General features: G+C 40.0%; 1 protein-coding gene across 1 annotated transcript in view; it reads left to right on the top strand.

Moving 5' to 3' along the window:
• The window catches only part of SPTA1 (spectrin alpha, erythrocytic 1), a 94,094-nt gene that overhangs the window by 33,455 nt on the left and 45,782 nt on the right, over window positions 1–14,857 (top strand). Inside the window, exons 21-33 of the mRNA XM_006159071.3 lie at window positions 1,345–1,482; window positions 3,639–3,790; window positions 4,576–4,762; window positions 5,929–6,030; window positions 7,723–7,814; window positions 8,634–8,778; window positions 10,136–10,317; window positions 11,190–11,289; window positions 11,374–11,571; window positions 12,538–12,681; window positions 13,174–13,277; window positions 13,534–13,696; window positions 14,645–14,776. Of these exons, the coding sequence (XP_006159133.1) occupies window positions 1,345–1,482; window positions 3,639–3,790; window positions 4,576–4,762; window positions 5,929–6,030; window positions 7,723–7,814; window positions 8,634–8,778; window positions 10,136–10,317; window positions 11,190–11,289; window positions 11,374–11,571; window positions 12,538–12,681; window positions 13,174–13,277; window positions 13,534–13,696; window positions 14,645–14,776 (1,839 nt within the window). The remainder of the gene's footprint in view (window positions 1–1,344; window positions 1,483–3,638; window positions 3,791–4,575; window positions 4,763–5,928; window positions 6,031–7,722; window positions 7,815–8,633; window positions 8,779–10,135; window positions 10,318–11,189; window positions 11,290–11,373; window positions 11,572–12,537; window positions 12,682–13,173; window positions 13,278–13,533; window positions 13,697–14,644; window positions 14,777–14,857) is intronic.

Here is a 14,857-nt window from a genome sequence, read left to right as displayed (position 1 = left end):
TTCTTTTTTTTTTTTTTTTTTTTTTTGGAGAGGGTTTTTTTTGTTTGTTTTTTGTTTTTTGTTTTTGCTACAGGGCATGTGCACTTGCCAAAAAGACAGAGAGAGACAGAAAGTAAGAAATCATTCCCCAGGGGGGATGGCCATGCTGCAATCCCTTCTCCTCCATTCTCCTCTCAGGATCTTGGGTACACATGCACGTGCACCCAGTGTGAGTTTAAGCCACCAGGTCTAGGAGTCATACCACGGTCGACTACATGGGAGTCCAGCAACATAGCTATTACACTAACTGCTGGTCCCTCAAAGACTTCTTTCTAATGGCAGACTGTGAATTTACACACTGTGCATAGACACAGGACATAGATAAGCACGGTGAGTCAAATACGTGTTCAGAGCAGCTCTGCTGTGCACAGGGGAGCCTAAATGAGAACAACTACATTCATATGTCATGTGCTAGAGAAAAGAAATATGAAATCCGAGGGATCTGTAAAAGGAAGTATACTTTAACTCCAATCTGAGGGATGGGTCATTGCTCACCAAGAGGGGTTATATTTTGCTTATTTATTCAAAGATACACTGTTTTCAGAGAATAAAAAACAGAACATTCTGCCTTGGCAATCAGGTTGCTTGCTTAAGAGAGACATAAGGTATTTTTAGTAATCTCAGTTTATATTCTCAAATTCTGTGGCTTTCTGTATTGAAGATCAGCACTCAGAGTTCCTTGACATTGTGAATTAGAAGCTGGAGGTGGGACAGGGAGGCCTGTGAATGGAGGCCCAGGGAAAGGTGAGGGTAGCAACAGACTGAGTCTTCGACTTTTCCAGTTTTCTGAAATGATGATGTGTCTATTCATTTTAGACCTTCTTAAAGACACATCTTGCTCTTCTCACTGAAAGAGCTAGTGTCTTAGAGCATTCAGCATTTCCGACAGATTACATGTTTACTTGTTTAGTCTGAGTTCTCAGCTCCGGGCCCTCTTCTCCCTGCTAAGTAGTACAGTGAAGCAGTATCTCTGAAGGCAACATAATTTTAATCCCTGGCAGCCATGTAGGAGGCTTCAGCCAGAAGTTATTCTCTGCCGTGAAGCCTCAAGGATTATCCACCACTGGTATGCTCTACAGGGAGATATTATCAAAGGGTGACTAACATCTATTCCTGTTTGACTTTATTATTATTGTAATTTTAATTGAGATATACTAGTTGTATATATTTATGAGGCACAGAGTGGGTTTTTTTCAAGACATGCATACACTATGTAGTGTGCAAATCAGGTACTAAGCACATCCACCACCTTGAATGTGTGTCATCGTTTTGTGTTGCAAATATTTGCTTTCTGTTTCTATATAGCAACAACAAGCCACACCAGTAGAAGGAGCTGCTCTAGAGGAAAGAGTCATTGCTTTATATGACTTCCAGGCCCGCAGCCCTCGAGAAGTCACCATGAAGAAAGATGACGTCTTAACTCTGCTCAGTTCCATCAACAAGGTGACTTTTTCATTCACCTTTCCACAAAGACAGTGTTCTTCAGCCATCTCTCCCAACCCTGCCATATATTTCTATTTTTATTTTATTTATTTATTTTTTGTGTGTTTAGAAAGAGATTTTTCCTATAGGCTGCGTGTGCTCACCAGAGAGAAAGAGAGAGACAAAGAGACAGAACGTGAGAAATTACCCTGTGAGATGGATGGCCATAATGTTATCCCTTCTCCTCCAATCTCCTCTTGGGATTTTGGGCATGCATGCACACAAACCTGGTGTGTTTTAAACTGCCTGGCCTGGTATTTGAACTGCAGTTGACTATGTGGGAATCCAGCAATGTAACTATTACTCCATCTGCTGGTCCCAATATTCATATTTTTATCACTGAATATTTTTCTGCCACTTTATCTCATATAATTTATTGAATTTTTTCTTCAAATATGGTATAAAAGCCTATACATATATTTTGAAATTATAATCCCAATTTTACAGTTAAAACATTGAAGACTCAAAAGGTTTAAGTTATTAGCCCAAAGACCTACAAGGTGTAAGTGGTAATTCTAAGCTAATTTTACAGGACTAAATTGTCCCTTTCTTCTCATCTCTTTCCTTCTTCTGTACCAGTGTTTTCAGTGATGGAACAACAATGCTTATGGTTACAAAGATCTTGATAAAGACAAGTCTTTTGTCAACTTAATTTTCTGAAGACTTGTGCCTAGGAGAACTATAGAATATTGATGAGGATTTTTAATACATGAGGAAGTCTTCAAAGAGTTCATGGAAAATGCATATTATTTAAAAACATATACATGGATTTCAAAAGATTTTTGTGACAAAATGTGTTCATATTTTAATTCAATTTTTATAGAGGTTTCTGCATTAGGGTGTGTGCACTCACTGGAGAAAGAGACAGAGACAGTGAGAATGAAAGTGAGAAATCACCCCCAAGGGGGGATGGCTATGCCGCAATCCTTTCTCCTCCATTCACCTCTGGGAACCTTGGATACGCACACACACACATGCCTGGCATGAGTTTCAAGCCACTGGGTCCAGGACTCGAACTGCTATTAGCCATGTGGGAGTACAGTGACATAACTGTTATGCCATCTGCTAATCCTTTCATTCCATTTTTTAACAGACTTTTTAAAGTCTTTACTTATTTTTGACAAAAAAAGTCAATTAATTTTTTATACTCTAATACCTAATTAACTTCCAAAAGTCCTTGATAAGAAGAGAGACTGGGATATTGTTACTCATAAGATAAGTGAATTTTGGGGGGAGCCATTTCATTACCAAATAAAGCTGTGCCAATCTCCCTACTCTTTGCCTGGGCATTAAGCTTTCTCATTTGACCATATTTTTCTCTGCATAAACTAACTCCAGAAATACTTCAAAAGAAAGTACGAGAGGGACCAGCAGTTAGTGTAATGGCTATGTCACTGGACTCGCACATAGTCAACCGCGGTTCGAGTCCTGGACCCGGTAGCTTAAACTCACGCTGGGTGCATGTGCATACGTGCTCAAGATCCCCCCGAGAGGAGAATGGAGGAGAAGGGATTGCAGCGTGGCCATCCCACCGAGGGGGTGATTTCTCGCTTTCTGTCTCTCTGTCTCTCTCTGTCTGTCTGGTGAGCACAAGCACCCTATAGCAAAAACCTCTCCAATAAAAGAAAAAAAAAAGAAAGAAAGAACGAGAGAGAGAGAGAGAGAGAGAGAAGAAAGAAATTGCAGAAATGAGTTTCAGTGCAACTCACAATATTATCACACACAGGTGCTCCACCCCTGAAGGCAAATATCCAGCGTGGTTTTGTTTTTTGTTTTTTTGTTTGTTTGTTTGTTTGTTTTTATAAATTCCTGGTCACCAAAGGGTCCATTATTAGAAGAGCTCTTTGGTTCATGAAAACCTCTCCAGAGTTAAGGGTCTGAAATCAAATATCAGATTATTTGGTTTTAGCGATTTGTCTCTGCAATTCCAATAGTTCCTCACTTGCCTTCTTTGTAATATGTCAAAACTATATGGTGCTCAGAAGTTATGGTCAGCTTCTCTTGGCTATACACCTGTGTCTGGGCCTAGATACGTGGCAATGAGAGCTTTAAAGTCTCTCCTGCTTAAAGTTTTCCCAGTAATTAAGGAAGGAGTGGGGTGTGTGCTCCCCTTTCAGGATTGGTGGAAGGTTGAAGCTGATGATCACCAGGGCTTTGTCCCTGCTGTCTATGTCAGGAAACTGACCTATGATGAGTTCCCGACACTCCCACGGCGACGGCGGGAAGAGCCAGGCAACATCACCCAGCGGCAAGAGCAAATCGAGAACCAGTAAGTTCTGGAGGCTGGAGAACTACAAGGAATTTTCTTTTTTTTTTTTTTTTTTTTTTTTGAGAGAGAGAAATTTTTGCTATAGGGCACGTGGGCTCACCAGAGAGACAGAGAGACCGACAAACAGAAAGCAAGATATTACCCCTCACGGGGAATGGCATGCTACAATCTCTTCTCCGTTCTCTTCTAAGGATTTTGGACATGCAGGTGCATGAATTTCAAGCTGCAGTGTTCAGGACTTAGACCACAGTCAGCTATGTGGGACTCCAGCGCCTTAACCACTACATCGCCTGCTGGCCTCTCCATTTGCTTTTTATATAAGGAAAAGGAACCTCAGAACCAGTAAGTCAATTGCCTGAGGTTAGACATTTAACAGAGAGATGTCTTCTGATACCCTGCCCAGCATCCTTTCAAGGTTATTAAAAAGTGTCCAGACGCCCGTATGAACTTTGTTTATTCTACTGGGCGGTTACATATCCAATCGTCTGTTGGCATGTGAAAACTTCACACTTACAGAATGGAGAAGGGATTTGGCTAGCCATACTCATGGGCCATTGATATTTTTATATTTTTTAAATATAATACTATGTGTTTGTCTCTGCTTCCAATGCCCTTTTTCTTTCCATCTTCTTTCTCCTCTGTTTTGCTGATCTAATTTTTGTTTTCCCTTCATCTCTTTATTATTCCATTCACTCTCTTCTTCTCTCACGCTGCCTGTGAGAATACTCTGCTCTGTTTCCTTCCTCATACACTCCACTTTCCCATTCTCTTGGCTTCCTTCCCAGGTACCGTTCCCTCCTCGATCGGGCAGAAGAACGCAGACGTCGTCTATTGCAACGTTACAATGAATTTTTGCTGGCCTATGAGGCAGGAGACATGCTGGACTGGATCCGAGAGAAAAAGGCAGAAAACACTGGGGTGAAACTAGATGATGTCTGGGAGTTGCAGAAAAAGTTTGACGAATTCCAGACGGTGAGAAAGAGGAACCCTCTCTAGATACATTTTCGGGGCTGCATTCTTTCCTTCTATCTCCTATCTTCTCCTTCATGATGGTTTAATGTATTTCACACCCATTTAACATCCTCCCCTACTATGCTGAGAGCTGCACAGGTTATATCTTTCAGTGAGTATTGTATTTTTCAGTTGTCAGTAATATGACAGAATTTCAGAATAAACTAATTATCCTAACTTTGTAGTCTCTATCTCTCAAAAATCCTGATGGGACTTCTGGTCTCCTTGAATTTGTCAAAATGTGCTGTGTGCCATACTGTGTCCCTGATGCTCAGATTGAGGTGGGATGTCATGAGACTATGCATGAAGTCTAATAATGGGGCCAAGATTTGGGTGAGGGTTGGCCTAACTTTAAAGCCAGAGAGTTTCTAAGTTTTTCTTACCTAAAATGCTTCACTCTCTGTTCTCTCAAATTTATTCTATAATCTTGACTAGAGTAAGTGTAACATCTTTACTTTTAAAAAAAAAGAATAGTATTTTCCAAATAGAATTCAAGGATGCATGCGTGCGTGTGCACCCACACACACACACACACACACACACACACACACACACACAGCTCTAAAAGTTTATGAAAATGAAATTAAATTACATGTATACTTTGGTGCAGAAAGTTTCAATACTTTTTTGTATAGTACATGTTTTTCAGGATCTTTCTGAAGACTTTACATCCCCCTCCACACCCACACACACACATAGTGAATTCTCTAGAGCTGTTTCTTATAACAAACATCCCATAATGCAAGCAGATTGGAACTCAGTCAATGAAATTATATAGAGATGAAGTTGTTTGTAGTGATAGAAAATAATATTGCAAAAGTCAAGTATAGATCCTTCCAATAGCATCACTTAATTGAACAGAAGATTTTAAGAACGCTAGCAAAATAGATATGCTTCATACTCCAGCTAAATAATTCTCTTCATAAGCTTCAGATAGCCATCAGCATAAGGGTCTTTAAGAGCACTCTTCTCAGTGGCAAGGTGGAGGAGGGCAGCTTGTTGAATATTGCAAGTGAAGTTAGCAATATGTTTTCATATTTAACCAACTAAGGGCAGAATAGATAGTTAAGTGTGGTAGGTTCTTACAAAGAGGATTTACAATGCTCTGGACAAATGTTCCCTTTCAGGACTTGAAGACCAATGAGCCTCGACTAAGGGATATCAACAAAGTGGCTGATGATCTACTATTTGAAAGACTTCTAACACCAGAAGGAGCTCAAATGCGTCAGGTAACTAAGGCTCCTTTCATTTCCCTTCACTATCAGGCTGGGCTTTCAGAGTGATTATTCCACTTCAACAAATTGAACTTTATATTCCACAGACCAGCAAGGACATGCGGAGGAAATGACAGTATGAAATTGGCTAAAAGAAAAGCCGAAGACATTAGTCCAAATAGTCCATACATTTTTGTTGTCAAAATGAACTTAATTAAAACAGGTTCTTATATTAACATCTGTTGCTTGTCCTCTGTGCTCTTCCATAGTATTTTTGAGGAGGTTGAGTTGGGAGACAAAAGTATAGGGACCAGAAATTCAGATTTAGTGTTAAGAGGCAGCCTTAAAAACTTTAGGTGGTATTATTGCACAGGACATCAGGAAAATTGGCCTTAAGTCCCAGTTCTAGCCCTGTGTGACTGTCTGTGGGCTAATTACTTCATTTCTAAAGAACTCAATTTTAACATATGAAAAGCTATCTAAAGAACTCAGTTTTAACATATGAAAAGCAAGAGTGTTAGATAACACAAATCTCTAAATTTCCTTCTAATTTTCTGTACTGTTATCAAATTGAACACAAAGTTTATGCTTTTCATAGATATGCAACTTCTGAGTTGAACTTTCAGAATACATACATTGAACTAACCTAAAATTCTTAAATTGCAATGGATATACACCTTCCCTTCACTACTAACCCATGCACACAATAAATTCAATGTCTGAGCATATAAATGCATAGAAAATACAGATAAAATTAGCAAGATGAGGTTAGTCAAGAAAGTTTACTGGGAGAAATGAATTCTGAAAAGCATACTGAGAAAGAAGAGGGACAGCCTCATGGCACAGAAGTTGCATGCTGTGCTTTGGGAATCAGATCCCACATGACCAACTGCAGTTCTAATCCCAGCCCCTGCAGCTTGAAGAGCATGATGAGCATGTATGCTTGTGTGCCCCAAGTCCTAATAGGATGAGGAAATGGAGGAGTGACCAGGTTCCATTGAAGAGTTCTTTCTCTCTCTCTTAACCTCTCTTTCTCTCTGGTAAGCACATGTACCCTTTGACAATAAAAAAGGAAAGAAAAAAAGAAGAGGGAGGAGAAGACTATAGATTAGTAGAGAGGGGGCATTCTAGACCTAATTCAGATCTAGAGAGATAGTTCCACAATGAAATGTCCATTCTTGGTCTCTGAGTTATCATAATCTAGTGAAGATGAATTCTCTGTCTTTTTTTTTTTTTTCTTTTTTGATGTGGTGGCTGTTATGGGGTAAAAAGATGTGCTGAATAACAAATCCTTTTCTGCTTTAGAAAGTAGGGCCCTGATAGCCTATTCATTTTATTTAATTGGGATGCAGACCTGAGTATTATATTGTCCTAGAGAGATGTAATGGCTTCTAACTATCAAGGCAATGCTTTCCACTTATTTTTAGGAGACTATAATGCAGTCTCAGTGGAAGCAAGCATCAATGGCTGCTCCAAGGTTGATGGTTCCACTCTGAAACATCAGTTTGGGGAGAAAATAAATCCCTTTTTCAATTGCATGAGCATAAATGAGGCCCAAGCTCAAACTATTCAAGAAGTAAAGTTTTACAGTTTCTGAAGGAGATAACATGAAAATAATAAAGACTTAAGTTGTCTTTAGCCTTCAGACATCACCGAGTTACCTGAATTAGCTCTTTGTCTAAATTCTGACATGTTTACCTCTTTTAGGAATTGAATGCCCGTTGGGGTTCCTTGCAGAGGCTTGCAGATGAACAGAAGCAGCTGCTGGGCAGTGCCCATGCTGTCCAGATGTTTAACAGGTAAGAAATTTAATTATAAAAAAAAAAAAAACCAGTGCTACTTCAGAACCAGCTTACAAGTACTCAAGCATTTAATGACTATGATATGACCATAGCTACTAGCATAGTATAATCACCCTTCAGTGGAGACAATGTGCTAATGTGAGATTAGGCTTTTCAGTAGTAGCATCCTCATTAGACATATAGGAGACTTTTCATCTGTTTCAGTTTTCTAGGACTGAGATTTGGGCCCTGGTACATAATTAGTAGTCAGTATATGTTTCCATGATAGTGAATGGAAATTGAAGTTGAAACTAGAGATTTAAATAATTACATTTCTGAACTAGAAGCAGATGCAGAGGGGAACAAATATCCCATTGATGCTGTCAGATTCCCAAACCCATGTCTATACTAATACACACATATAACAAGAAAAAAAAAAAAAAAACAGGATGCAGGGAAAGGGGAAACTGAGCCTCACATGGATGTGGCCGTTTAGAATAGCTTCAGATGGAAAGCTGTGAAATATCATAGTTAGGCTTATGGCTCTAGAGTCAGACTGTGAAGTTGCAAGTTAGGTGCCACCATTTAGCAGTTGTGTAGTCTTGAAAAAATACTTATCCTTTGTAGGCCTCAGTTTTCTGCTATGTGTAGTGGGAATGGTAGTAAATGTGCTTCCAAGAGTCATGAAGCTGACATGCGTCTAAGCATGAACATGGTGGTGGTCGTGGTGGTGGTGGTGGTTGTCATGGTACTGGTAGTGATGACTTCCTCATGAGCCCTGCTAGTCTGCCCTTGGTATATCTTTATTCCTAAACTCTTTACTCTCTATGGTACTAGAGAAGCAGATGACACAAAGGAGCAGATTGAGAAGAAGTGCCAGGCCCTCAGTGTAGCAGACCCTGGCTCAGACCTGTTCAGTGTTCAGACCCTTCAGCGACAGCATGAGGGCTTTGAGAGAGATCTCATACCCCTGGGGGAAAAGGTGAGACACATGTTTCCAAACTTTTCCAACACTTCTCTCCCCATGCATATGCCTATACAAATTTCCCTTTTGGGACCAGCAGAAGGTAGAATGGTTACATTGCTGGACACTCAAATAGTCAACTGTCATTCAAATCTTGGGCCTGGCAGCTTAAAACTCAAGCCAGGCATGCGTGCATGCGTTCCCAAAATCCCAAGAGACTGGAGGAGAAGAGATTGTGGTATGGCCATCACCCCTGGGAGGGTGATTTCTTGCATTTGGTCTCTCTCTGTCTCTCCAGCAAGCACACGTGCCCTATAGCAAAAATCTCTCTCTCTAAAAAAAAAAAAAAAAGAAAGAAAGAAAGAAAAATAAGTCCCTTCTTTTGTTCTCTTTCCCAGTGCCTTATTCTTAAATCTCTCTCTCTTGTTTCTTTACTTGTTCTTACCCTAATGAAAGACAACTATAAGGTATGCCCCATGATCACTAACATGGGAGAAAAAACATACTGAAGTGAGTACTCTGTGTTCCCTTGTCTCTTTGGTGGATTCCAAGTGACCATTGGAGATAAGTGACCTAGAGGAAATAGTGAATATCTGCTCTCAGATAGCAAACCTGTGCCTGAGTGTAGTGTAATGTCTCCTCAGTCAGGAATTTAGTAAATTTAATTTTATCCCAAACCGAAAGTGAATGCTGGAGCTTGCCAGATATAGTCGTAAACACCCTTCAGGTTAGGGTTATCATACAATGCAAAAAAGAAGCTATGTGGAAAAATCCTTTCATGAAGAAACAGAATCCTTGGGTTTCCTAAGTTATGTGGCTACCAACTGCCAGAGTTATTTAACTACCCTCCCCTACAACTTTCTTATCTTAAAAAAAGAAGTATGGTGGGACCAGCAGTTAGCGTAATGGCTATGTCTCTGGACTCCCACGTAGTCGACCACGGTTAACGTCTGGACCTGGTGGCTTAAAAACTCATGCCAGGCACGTGTGCGTGTGTACCCAAGATCAAGATCAAGAGAGGAGAATGGAGGAGAAGGGATTGCGGCGTGGCCATCCCCCCTGGGGAGGGGGGTGATTTCTCGCTTTCTGTCTCTCTGTCTCTGTCTGTCTGGCGAGCGCACGCACCCTATAGCAAAAAAAAAAAAAATCCTCTCAAAAAAAAAAAAAAAAAAAGAAGTATGGTGATATCAGTCCTGACTGCTGTGGAAAATTATCATGTGGACCAAAAAGTTGATACTATTATCTAAAGTATTAATATGTGTTTGTATACCATTGATGTCTATTTGGGAAGATAAATACAGAACTCAGGACTCTTCTTTTGCTAAGATTCAGGTGGAACTCTAGGCTGATTATCAGAGCTCTTACACATTTCCAGGTGACTATATTGGAGGAGACAGCAGAGCGGCTCATTGAATCCCATCCAGATGCCACTGAGGACCTTCAGAGACAGCGAGTGGAACTGAATGAGGCCTGGGTTGACCTGCAGGGTCGTACAGAGGATCGTAAGGAGAACCTGAATGAGGCCCATAAATTCTACCTATTCCTCAGCAAGGCCAGGTAAATCTAAAAAGACAGATCTGCAGGTGGAATGGGTAATTTTTATCACTGGAGCAATCTGAGTATAGATCCTTCTCACCACTGAGTCTTGAAGACATCACTATGTCCAAGTCTTATCTATGATAAGGCATAAAAATTTCAGGTTTAATACTTTAAGCCATAAAATACTGAAGTTTGGAAAAAAGTGAGACCAGATGGCATAATGGTTGCATTCCTGGACTCCCACGTAGGCATCAGCAGTTCGACCCAGACTCAGTGGCTTAAAACTCATGCCAGGTACGAGCCCAAGAGGAGGATGGAGGAGAAGGGACTGGGGTGTGGCATCCCCCCTGGGGGGTAATTTCTCACTGTCTGTCTCTCTGGCAAGTGAACATGCCCTACAGCAAAAATCTTTCCCTCTCTCAAAAAAAGTATATAGACACAGATATAAGTAGTTTTAGATATACAGATACTATCTTTAATTCCCAGAAGCCTCATTGGAGGAACAAAAAATACAAAGAGCAATGGCATAATTAGTCCAGGATTTTGGAGGTCTGGCTTCTAGTCTAGATGTCTACATTTTAATTGTACCATGTGGGCAAAATATTTACCTTTTGTGGGCTGACTTCCTCATCTCTGAATGAAAACAGAAGAATTTAGGATTATTGCAGGAATCTAAAGAGACTATATGAAAGGAGATTTTTCAGATCTAAAGGATTGCTGTCATTAAGTGATGCAATGAAAACAGCAGACCTAAGATCTGTGAAGTACATAAATCCAGAAGGAAGATGGTATTGTGGAAATATTTCCTAGAGAAGGGAAAGCTGTGGGCAGACAGCCCCGTAGCAAGCTGCAAGGTTTTCTGGTGACCTTCACTGTGTCTATTTCTCTAGAGACCTGCAGAATTGGATCAGTGGCATTAGTGGCATGGTATCATCCCAAGAGCTGGCTGAGGATTTAACTGGCACCGAGATCCTGCTGGAACGACACCAGGTATGGCTACAAAAGTTAAAACCACTGATCATATGACCTAAACCTTCTAATTTTAAAAAATTTGAATATCCCCTTTTTCCATAGGATCATCATGCTGACATGGAGGCTGAGGCTCCTACCTTCCAGGCTTTAGAAGATTTTGGTGCAAAACTTATAGAAAGTGGGCACCATGCCAGTCCTGAAATAGAAAAAAAACTTCAAGATGTCAGAATAGAGAGAGATGATTTGGAGAAGGCTTGGCAACAACGCAAGAAGATCCTACACCAATGCCTGGAGTTGCAGGTCCAGCACATTCCCGGTTATTAAGCAAGTTTAGCCTCACCCTGCTCTTTGTATATTTCATATGGCTGATACTGACTCTCGATTCACGAGACTTTCTGTGTTGTAAACACAAGAGCATCTCCTGATTATCTGGCATCATAGTCTGCTTTGTGGACTGATCATTGTGTTCTCTGCTTCTTACTCCTGTTAGAAGAGCAGAACAAGACAATGGTCAGTTCTAAGATGAAGTGAGGTGATAATCAGTGATTGATTGATGGAAGGAGTGATCAATTAGTTTTTAATTGAGAATCTCCTGTATGCAGGCTCTGGTGTCACAAAAGATGGTAAGATAGCTTTCCTTAAATAGTAAAATTAGATATATAGAAGATCATTCTAGTACAATGAAATGATATTTAATAAAGCAAAATGTAAATGCTTTGAGGCTAAAGAGGAAGAAATGATTAAAGCTTTAGATGAAGGAAAATGGGAGGGTCACAGGCTACCCTGAAGGATAACATTTAAAATCATGTATTAAAGAAATAACCAGGGGCTGGCAGGTGGTGTGGTGGTTAAGGGTGCTGGACTCCCACATGGTCAACATTGGTTCACGTCCCAGACCTAGCAGCTCGATTTCTCACTTTCTCTCTCTTTCTCACTCTTTGTCCCTCCCTGGCCAAATTAAATAAGTAAATAAATAAAGTTAAAATATATTAAAAAAAATAACCAGCCAGTATCCACTGTGTATAGGATATGGCAAACTGCATTCCAAGAATTGGGGGTAGGTTTGAATATGGACATGAAATGTGTGTTCAGGGGAGAGTAAAAGTTCCAATATAGCTAAGATTCATCATAGTGTGGGTATTTCCTGGGAGAATATAAACAACCCTTGCAGGATATATATGCCAATATAACAGGAGAAGGTTTAAATAATTTCTTCTGGGTTACTGGAATGAAAATAGCATTTGCTTCTAATTCCATTCTCCATAGTTGTTCCAAGGGAACTGTGATCAAATTGAGAGCTGGATGGTTGCACGTGAGAATTTTCTGAGGTCAGAAGACAAAGGCTCCTTAGATAGTCTGGAGGCCTTGATGAAGAAACGAGATGATTTGGACAAAGCAATCACTGACCAGGTAATAACAACTAATAGAAAGTTCCAGTAACAACTAGTAGGAATAACAGAGATACTACATATTTGTTTGATTTTATGATTTTCAAATATTTTGATTCACAGTCATTTGTCACATAAAACTTGGAATAGGTAAGATAATTTGTCTTATTCAAGTCACATGTCATAATTGGACCTTCTTACTGTAAGTAGAGTAGTCTAGAACATGATTATTAGGAGTGAAAGTGACTTTATATAACTGTCTAATTCAATATAACAAGATGCATCCTCTACAATGGCCATGGGAAGTATCTTCTCTTTAGGGAACAGACCATCACACAAAAACTAACCCATCTCAGTAAAATGTTTTCTCTCTTGAGTTGAAATTCACCTCCTTGCTTTAGTTCTGGGTCTATGCCCTAAATCCACAGTAGCTATCTCTATCCTTTTCTGGGAAATAGTCTGGAATTGCTGCTAATCTCCATGCATCTGGGCCTGTTCCTTTTCCTTTATCCAGGAAGGAAAGATCACTAACCTAGAGCATTTTGCTGGGAGGCTCATAGCCGATGATCACTATGCCAAGGAAGAGATTGCTGCTCGGCTCCAGCGCATCCTAGACAGGTCAGACCTGAGCGATTGCTTTGTGAACCACACAATCTTGACACCTTTGGAAACTTTCTGACAACAATGTATAGAATGAAACATGTGGAAAACAGTTTAGAAATTACTTGGTTTAGCTGCTGTGTTTTGTATCTGAAAAGAGTGAGACTGTGTGAGCGTGAAAGGGGTAGGATGGCAAATGGGAAGATTCATGGATATAATATCAGAGTTTGGGGGAAGGGCACGGGGAAGAGGGTGACCTGACCCCCTCCTCTAGATGGAAGGCTCTGAAAGAACAACTGATTGCTGAGAGGTCAAAGCTTGGAGATTATGCTGACCTAAAACAATTTTACCATGACCTTGAAGAGTTGGAAGAATGGATCAATGAGATGTTGCCTACAGCTTGTGACGAATCCTACAAAGATCCCACTAATATTCAGGTAACTTCAAAATAGTAACCTTGAAACACTTCACCATTCCCAGATTATTGGTTGAATGGTCATTCCCTTAGACTGAATGCCCTCTTACTCTTTTTTTTTTTTAAACATTCAATCACCGTGTATCATGAATTTTCCCATCATGAATACACTGTATATTGGTTCAAAGATATTACCAAACACATTATAATCAACAGATTTCATTTCATTTTGGATCCCTTAAATATTTTGTTTCTTCTTTGCATTGATTCCTTCCCTCTCACACCCTTATCTCCCTCCCTCCTCTTACACAGTCTCCAATATCACCATTTCTCTTCCTGCTTTTATACCTTCAAGTCCTTCAGTTTCTGCCATAGAGAATGTATATACTGAATATGTACATTTTTTATACATTGAGTGGATGCATATAATGCCTCTCTGTCATAGTCTGGCTTGCTTCGCTTAGCAGTAAACCTTCCGTGTTTGTCCACTTTCTATCAAATGCCAGGGTCTCCTTGTTTTTAATGACCGAGCAAAAAGTATATGAAAAAATGCTCAACAGCCCTTATCATAAGGAAGATGCAAATCAAAACCATGATAAGATACCACCTATCCCCCATCCAAATGGCTAAGATTTAAAAAATAAATAAATAAATAAAATAAAAGAATGATAAGTGCAGGAGAAGCTGTGGTGAAAAGAGAGCTCTCCTACATTGTTGGTGGGAATGTAAATTAGTACAACCACTGTGGAGAACAATAGGAAGGTTTCTCAAAGACGTACACATAGAACTACCCCCTTGCTCTTAAGGCTACTGTGCCTGCTGTCATATACTTCTGAGTAATATGGAGCAGGTCCTTCAGAAGTCACTATAACCTTGATATCATAGAAATGTTAACCCTTCTTTAACCATAATTTACTTTATCTTGCTTCCCCAAATGAAGGAGTAATTTAGTGTTCCTCTCTCCCTTCAGAGGAAATATCTGAAACACAAGGCCTTTGAAAATGAAGTCCATGGTCGAGCTGAGCAGGTAGAAGGAGTTATCGACCTGGGGAATTCCCTTATTGAGCGCAAGGCATGTGATGGCAATGAAGAGACTGTGAAGGTAACGGTTCTGTTCAGGATAAGTTTTAGGTTACAAAGGAAATAAAGAAAAACTTTTACTCTTTCAGAGTTTTACGTGTAG

The sequence above is a fragment of the Tupaia chinensis genome, unplaced genomic scaffold (assembly GCF_000334495.1).
Source record: "Tupaia chinensis unplaced genomic scaffold, TupChi_1.0 Scaffold000623_1, whole genome shotgun sequence".
In the NCBI taxonomy this organism is placed as follows: domain Eukaryota; kingdom Metazoa; phylum Chordata; class Mammalia; order Scandentia; family Tupaiidae; genus Tupaia; species Tupaia belangeri.
This window is presented reverse-complemented; position numbering and strand designations above follow the sequence as displayed.